At 43.9% G+C, this 8368-nt stretch overlaps 1 protein-coding gene across 3 annotated transcripts in view; it reads right to left on the reverse strand.

The window, feature by feature from the left end:
* Positions 1-1449, reverse strand: part of FUBP3 (far upstream element binding protein 3) — a 49225-nt gene extending 47776 nt beyond the window's left edge. For 2 of the 3 annotated variants that reach the window (XM_060013968.1, XM_060013966.1), the window contains exon 1: positions 1298-1449. In XM_060013968.1, the coding sequence (XP_059869951.1) occupies positions 1298-1381 (84 nt within the window). In that variant the 5' untranslated portion in view covers positions 1382-1449. Of the gene's footprint in view, positions 1-563; positions 942-1297 lie in introns of those variants that run through there. The other variant, XM_060013967.1, reaches the window with a different exon arrangement.
* Positions 1450-8368: the final 6919 nt, after the last annotated feature.

The following is an 8368-nucleotide window of genomic DNA, read 5'->3' on the forward strand; positions in this document are numbered from 1 at the left end:
CCTGTACTGTAGAGGAGAGCAGTGTAACACGCCGGCAAGCAGAGTGCTGGAAGGGGAGCTGGATGGCACTGTTCATCCATTACAGCCACTGGTTGGCTCTGAAGTCTAAGTAAGATGGATACTCGCTATATATTGGTTGGTGCCTAGGCAGTAAGTAACAAGTCATCGGATAAAATTTTAGGCAGAACCACAGGTTTGGAAACTTCTGGGATCCAATGTAATGTCTATAGGAGCATCAGTATTACAGTGAAAAGTCAGTATCTGGGAAACAGGTAGGGTTCCCTCCCCTGGAATACTGGAAAGAGGTGTAAAGACCATATCTTCAAGCGACCGAGTGGAGGCTTTCTTCTAATACAATGAGTCCTGTAGCTTTCTGTTAGGAATCAAGCAGTAATTAGTTATAGCCCAACTTTTAAAGTATCCGTTAGTATGCCTACAATTAAATAGGAAGAGACGATGAGTATAAGACACTCAGCAGAAGAAATTTAAGTGTTAGAGCTAACACTTAAGTTCAGTAAGCTTCACACACAATACAAGGACATGTTCTGTTCTAAACATCATACCAGAAACCAAAGAGTATTTCTGGCAGGTCCCACATGCATTCTCCAGGGAAGCTTGCAACCTCTTAAAAATCAGTTTATTTAACTCTGACAAAATGCACGACATTGTCAGATGGTCAAGTTTCACTGCTGGAATGACTTCATATCACATGCTCCCTGAAAGAGGAAAAACTATTGCCCATAAGGAATTTCTACGTCTTACGGACCACCCACACCTATCTAACATCTTTCTTTCTCTCCTCTCCCAGAGCACCCTCGAAAGTAAAATACCCTCGAATTCCTTCCACTCCACCCTCGAAATATAATAAGTCTGAAGAGGATGTTTTCCAAGTTTTAAAAAGCTACTGGGCCTGAGCCAGCCCCCTTCTGTCTAGACCGGGTCCTCGCCGTGAGCTCCCCTAGCCCCCAACCCCCGTAAACCTCAGAACCCCACGCTGGCTGCCCTGCGGGTCCAGCCCCGGCGTGGGGACGCGATAGGGCCAGGCGTCCTGGACAAATCCTTTCCCAGCGGCTGCAGGCACCTGGGAGACCGGCCCGACAGGCTGGGCCTGGGCCTCCCAGTGGCGCCTCATCTCTCGGCTCCTCTCGGCTGCAGGAGCCACAAGGAAAGGCCGAGCCCAGCTGGGGCGTCAGCCCAGGTTACCTCCCGCCCCCAGGCCGGACCCCCTTCTCCCCATCAGGCCCGACCCGGCCCCGCCTCAGGCTCCCGTGCTCCTACCAGCCTGCCGCGCCCGTACCTGCCGGACCCGGTGCAGAGCGTCCACGAAGCCCTCGGCCTTCATCCCCACCGGAGCGCTCTGCCCCTGCACCAGCTCCGCCATTACCGCCCCCGCCGCCGCCGCCGCCGCTCGGCTCCCCCGTCGGGCCTCCCGCTCCGCTTGGGGACCCGTAGCCGGAAAGGGAAAGTCGCCCCACTTCCGGCGGAAGGGGAGCCGGGACGCTCGCCGACGCGAGAGGAGCCGCGTCTGCGGGGCGGGGTCAGGGCACGTGACCGCGGTCCGGCCGGAAGTGGGAGGCGGGCCCTGCTAGCGAGGCTGCCATCTGGTTTCGAGGGATAGGTTGCGATCCCGCCATTCCCAGATGCGGTTGGAAACCCAGAGAGGAGTGACCTGGCTTTCCCTGGACGGCACCCTGGCTGCCCCTCTCAGAAATGACCATCGATTAGGAATACTGGGACTGAGCGCTTTGAAATGGCACCGTGAGGACCCAGAGGGAGGCTGGAGGGCAAGGAACAGCACCATAAAATAGTGCCCCACGTTTACAGAGTCCTGGGCCCGAGTTCTTGCGTCGTAATCACTTTCCTCGAGGATGGATGGGCTAATGCCACACCTGGGGTTGCCTAGCGACACAGCTTAGGAAGGGCGCTTCCACTGGAAAGCCAGCGCGGTGTCCTCTTACACATTCCTTCACGAACTCTGGGACTCTGGGGATACAGGAAATACCACGGGACCATCATTGCTTCCCTGCCTGCTGAGTCAAAACAGTATTGCAAGAGGGCTTCTTGGAATGCTTAAGTAACTTTTAAAAATGATGGTAACTAGATATAGATATTTCAAAGCAAGGGAAGGAATCTTAACGCTGGAACACACTTGAGCTTTTGAGGTGGATTTTACAAATGAGCAAACAGCTACCCCCCACCCCCACCAAGAAACAAGACTTAGGGGCTTGACACACATTTTGCCAGTGGCAGTTCCAAATAGAGGTGCCCCTCTTTGGATTAACAAGATTGCCCTCATGATTAATATTTCCAAGCTCTATGGTGCCAAGGAATCGAATTTAATGGAGAGTCATGTTGTCAACTATTTTATGCCCATCTTGAAGTTATGAAGGAAGAGGAGCACTAAGAAAGGGGAAATAAAGGAGTAAAATCCAATGTGACTTCTCTTGAGCTCTCATGTCAGCATGATAGGAGAACTTTAGATTTTGGAAAGTAGTATGAGTAATAAATGGCCAATAATCAAAGAGCAGTTCTTCATTTGTTAATGATTCACTACTAGACTGTGAGTTCCTTTAGAGCAGAGACTGAGTCTTATTTTCCCCTGTATCCCTAGGTGCTTAGGAAACTTATTTTGAATTGAATAAAGCCAAATCGGATTAATTCCTAGATTATGGTAAAATAAAAGAATCTGTCAAAATTGCAATATTGGAGAGTATCGCTTTTGGACAAAATGTTTCGAGCCATGTAGGAAAGCACATAGTTGGCGGTGTTGCTGTTGTTGAAGTGCTATTGTGAGGCAGGACCGACACATGCCAACATATCTATCTGTGGTCCGGCTTGGGTGTGTTGCGTGTTTTAATTTGCTATCCTTGTAAAAATCAAGGATATGGCATCAACCTTCCCAAACAGGGATGGTTCTGCTGACCCAGTATCAGTGATACTTGAGTTTTGAATACTTTCAAAAATCTTAGGTGAGTATGTTGTTTCATCCAAGTTCCAGCTGGCTCTCCCTATGAGTGAAAACAGGGTTATTGGCCCAAATATAAGGCACAGTTCAAGGTTTGGTCCAAAGATCACAGAATGCCTAAGTAAGAGGATGAGGTTCTGGTTCTTCCCCCTTTTAGTTGTTGAGTAACTCTGGGCAACTCACTTATTTCTGGGGACATCAAAGAGGAGGATGACCCAGACCCAGTCAGGTCCAGTGTTCTATGTTCTACTAACACCGTAGACTTCATCATCTTAGCATTTATCGTGACTGTTTTTAAATCACTGTGTAATTGTTTATTGTCTGTCTTTTCCACTAGAATGAAACCTCTGTTGAGGCAGGGACCGCACCTGCCTTGTTCATTGCTGTTCCCAGTACCTAACAAAATGCCTGGCATTTTGTTGGCTCTCAATATTTCTGAAATGAATGCATGAGAATGATTTTGCCCAAGCTCGTTAGGAAAAGATTCTCAGAGGTTAAAAAAGAATCCACGTACTCTGGTTGTGACTCGCTTTGCATATGAGACTGTCACCTAAATAAGCCATCCCACCCTGGGATTTAGAGGTACATTACTGATGACATTGAAATGCTTCCTTAGATATTACCAACTAGAAGCCACTCTAAAATGAAATTTTATCTGTAAGAGTCTAGGTTATGCTTGAGTAACAAACGTCAAAATATCAGTGGCTGATAACAAGAAAGGTTATTTTTCACACGAACGTGAACGTTCACGCTACGTGATGAACATCGCTGGTAGGTTGTGCCTCTGCTACACATTGCCTTCACTCTTCAACCAAAGCTGATAGAGCAGCCTGTCTCAAACATTAAACGTCACTGAGGCAAAGGGAAGAGAAAGTGTGGTAAAGCACGGACTGTGTTTTAAAGCTCCTGCCTCACCTCAGAAATGCCATGCATTACATTTGCTCACACTTCATTGACCAAAACAAGCCAGTGGTCAAGAATTGGCCAAATGGCAGAGAAATATAATCCACCTCCAGGGAGAAAAGGCGAACATTTCTGAACAGTGATATGATTTTCTAAAGAAATTAAGAGGAACAAAATATGGGAATGTTGTATAGTAGACCCTTACCCTGAAGGATATAGTACGGGTATTTCCAGTATGCATTATCCTAAGGTTCCTTGACATCTGGTCATTTGTAATTTGGGGAAGGCTTGCATTCCTATCGCAGGATCTGCACTGTTTTTCTTTCTCTCTGAGGTAGAACGAATTCATAGCAGTAACTCTTTGTGAGTGGGGTGTTCTCCATTTAGAGGTTTTCATAGACCCCCTTTTCTATGGTCAAACATCCACTGGAATTTCAAATGCAGACTAAAGAGCATGTCAGCATCAAATCTAAAAATCAAGGAGAGTTACTAAGGATCTCCAGCACTGATGAGGAATAAGGACATTCTTTAGAGCAACGTTAAGGCACAGGTACCCTGTGTCTTACCATCAGAGTAAGAGTACCAGTCTTGCCCTCATGCCACCCTACTCTTCATAGAGTAGTGCTACATCCTCAAGTAAGTTCCTATGAGGTTACACGCAGTAAATATTCTGGGGCCATACTGCTGTCTCAATTAACAATTTAGATAGTTGTAGAAGTTGGTATTGCAAATAATTCTCCTTTAGGACACTGAAGTCATCATTCATTGTCTTCTAACATCCAGTATTTTTTTACAACAGTTTTATTGATAAATTTTGATATATAATACAGAACAAAAAATTTTGATATACAATAAACTGCACATATTTAATGTGTATACTTTGACACTGTTTTACATATACACCCAAGAAACCATCATTACTATCAAAGTCATGAACATGCACACACCCCCAAAGTTTCCTCATGCCTCCTTCTAATTTTTCCATCCCACCCCTCCCCGTTCTCCAGCCTCCCCACCTTTGGCCTCCTCATCCACAAATAACCACCAATCTATTTTCTGTCACTATAGATGAGTTTGTGTTTTCTGGAATTCTATATAAATAAAAGCACACGGTATGCACTCTTTTGTCAGAGTTCTTTCACGTCACATAATTATTTTGATATTCACGCATGGGATGCTGTGTGTCAGTAGCTCACTCCTTTTCCTTGCTGAATAGTGTTCAGTTGAATGGGTATACCACAATTTGTTTATCCATTTACTTGTTGGTGGATAGTTGGACAGTTTCCAATTTGGGGCTGTTATAAATACAGTTGAATATCAGTCTTTATTATGGACATATACTATTATTTCTCTTGGGTAAATACCTAGGCATGGCTGGATCATATGGTAAGTGTACATTTATGGTGAGTTAGTGTTTAATGGGTACTGTTTCAGTTTGGAATGATGAAAAAGTTCTGGAAATGGATGGTGGTGATGGTTGCACAACATTGTGAACGTTCTTTTTTTTTTTTTTGCGGTACGCGGGCCTCTCACTCTTGTGGCCTCTCCCGTTGCGGAGCACAGGCTCCGGACGTGCAGGCTCAGCGGCCATGGCTCACGGGCCCAGCCGCTCCACGGCATGTGGGACCTTCCCGGACCGGGGCACGAACCCGTGTCCCCTGCATCGGCAGGCGGACTCTCAACCACTGCGCTACCAGGGAAGCCCAAGGGGGCTACTCTTCATTGCGGTGCACGGGTTTCTCATTGCAGTGGCTTCTCTTGTTGCGGAACACGGGCTCTAGGCACGCAGGCTTCAGTAGTTGTGGCACACGGGCTTACTTGCTCCACGGCATGTGGGATCTTCCCGGACCAGGGATCAAACCCGTGTCCCCTGCATTGACAGGCGGATTCCTAACCACCGCGCCACCAGGGAAGTCCCTCTATTTCTGTTTTGTATATAAATTCATTTGTATCATTTTTTTTTAGATTCCACGTATAAGTGATATCATATGATATTTGTCTTTCTCTTTCTGACTTACTTCACTTAGTATGATCATCTCTAGGTCCATCCACATTGCTGCAAATGGCATTATTTCATTCTTTTTTATGGCCGAGTAATATTCCTTTGTATAAATATACATCTTCTTTATTCATTCATCTGTCAGTGGACATTTAGGTTGTTTCCATGTCTTCGCTGTATATAGTGCTGCAATGCATGTACCTTTTCGAATGGGCAAAAAATTCAGACACATTCCAAAGGAAGATGAATAAATGGTCAATAAGCACAAGAAAATGTGCTCAACATTATTAGTCATTAAGCAGATGCAAGCTAGAACCGCTACACACCCACCAGAATGGCTAAAACTAAAACTGAAAAGATATCAAATGTTGACAAAGTATGGGACAACTGGGACGCTAACACGTGGTTCTTAGGAGCATAAAATGGTACAGCCACTTAGAAAAAAAGAGTGGAAGTTTCTTAATAAATTAAAAATATACCCACTCTTTCACCCAGCAATTCCACTCCTACATATTTACCGAAAAGAAATGAAAATATGTGTCCATAAAAAAAGTTGTATGGTAATTATCATAGCAGCTTCATAATAGCCTAAAACTGGAAACAGCCCAAGTGGAAAGATCAGAACAGTAGTTGCCTCTGAAAGTTGAGGAAGGAGATTGAGTGGAAAGGAGCATGAGGGAACATTCTATATATATTGATAGGAATTTGGGTTACACAGTATATACAAAATTCAGCATATGTCAAGATTTGCATATTTTATTGTATGTAAACTTTATAATGAAAGAAAAAACATGCAGACAAATATTGTACTCTAGTCAATGATACACATTTAGGAGGAAATGTACTGATGTCTGCAATTTACTTTGAAATGCAACAAAAATAAGATGGATTAATTGCTTGACGGAGGGACAGATAGATGGATAGACATGAGATAAAGCAAATGTAGTGAAATGTTCATAGTAGAAACTAGGGCGTGGGTAAATGGGTGTTCACTATTGAATTCTTTCAATTTTGCTCGGTTTGAAAATTTCATAGTAATATGTTGGAAAAAAGATTACATAAGCCATCTTGCCGGGAGGAAGTTGAGTCATGGATCTCAGCCATAGAGTTCTGAGAGCTCAGAGATCTCAGAGCCATAGATATTGAGAGGGAATGAAGGGATGGAGGAAAATATAACTGTTACCGGAAGAAAAGTGGATACAATGGAAATAAACAACTCTTGTCCACTAAAAATGGTGACACAAAACCAGTTTGAGCGTGTGGGAGAAGAAACAGATTGGTTGAAAGAGGATGCATTCAAATGGGTCATGCTCAGACAGCATTAAAAAATATATGTGCCCTCAGGGAACTATATTTAACATCTTGTGATAAACCATAATGGAAAAGAATATGAAAAAGAATATATATATATATATAGGAGTCACTTTGCTGTACAGAAGAAATTAACACAACATTGTAAATCAACTATACTTCAGTAAATTATATGTGCCCCGCTGGTCACATCCATCCTCCCTCATCCTTAGCTAAGACTTGGATGGACTTATCTTCTTTCCTGGCTAGACCAACACAAAATCATTTGATTGCCTATGAAACTGTTTCTTTTCCTTCTGCATAGAGAGTAAATAATGACTGCTAGGGATTGTTACATTAAACTTTCTCCCTTCCAACCATCCATCCATCCAACCATTCACCCACCATCCATCCATCCATCTATCACCATCTATCCATACATCCATCCATACATACATCCATCCACCATCCATCAGTCTATCCACCATTCATCCACGCATGTATCCATCCATCCATCTACCCTTCCAACAAAGGCTCTTCCTGTGGATGGATTATTGAGGTATGGTCTCTGAAAGGCCCTTGTCTTCAATAATCATCTTCACCAAGATGGCATGATATCAGGAAAAAGATAGCTAGGATGGGGGCTGGAAATGAAATCCAGGAAGGAGTTGCAAGGAACACAAGATGATAACCAAACCATAAAGAAAGCCTGCAATTGATATCTGTGACGGGAAAGAGACATGAGTCAGCAGACAGAAATGGGCTGGAGGGGTGGTGGTAGCAGTGACGAACACTGCAAAGAGTAAACTAGGCGCGGAGGCTGAGTTGCTTGCTGTAAAGGAAAAGAACACTTTCTATCAGAACATATGCTCTATTTGTTACACAGAGATTTCTAGAGATTCTCAAGCCTTTTGGTCCCACAAATTAGGGATAGAGTTAAAAGTGTGTGTGTGTGTTTGTGTGTGCGCGCGCGTGTGTGTTGAATCTGGTTGAGCCTGGAAGTATCTGGAAAAGAGAGAGGCAGGCAGGTAGGCTTCTCTCTCCCAGCCACATAGGTGTCCTGCTTCTATTCTATGTCCATTTTAGGAACACCAGTTTTCTGCTCTGTGGCTTGGTTTTTTGTTTTTGTTAACTTTTTTTGTTTTTGTTTGTTTTTTATTTATTTATTTATTTTTAAATTAATTTTTATTGAAGTATAGTTGCTTCCCAAT

The sequence above is a fragment of the Delphinus delphis genome, chromosome 6 (genome assembly GCF_949987515.2).
Source record: "Delphinus delphis chromosome 6, mDelDel1.2, whole genome shotgun sequence".
Taxonomy (NCBI): Eukaryota; Metazoa; Chordata; class Mammalia; order Artiodactyla; family Delphinidae; genus Delphinus; species Delphinus delphis.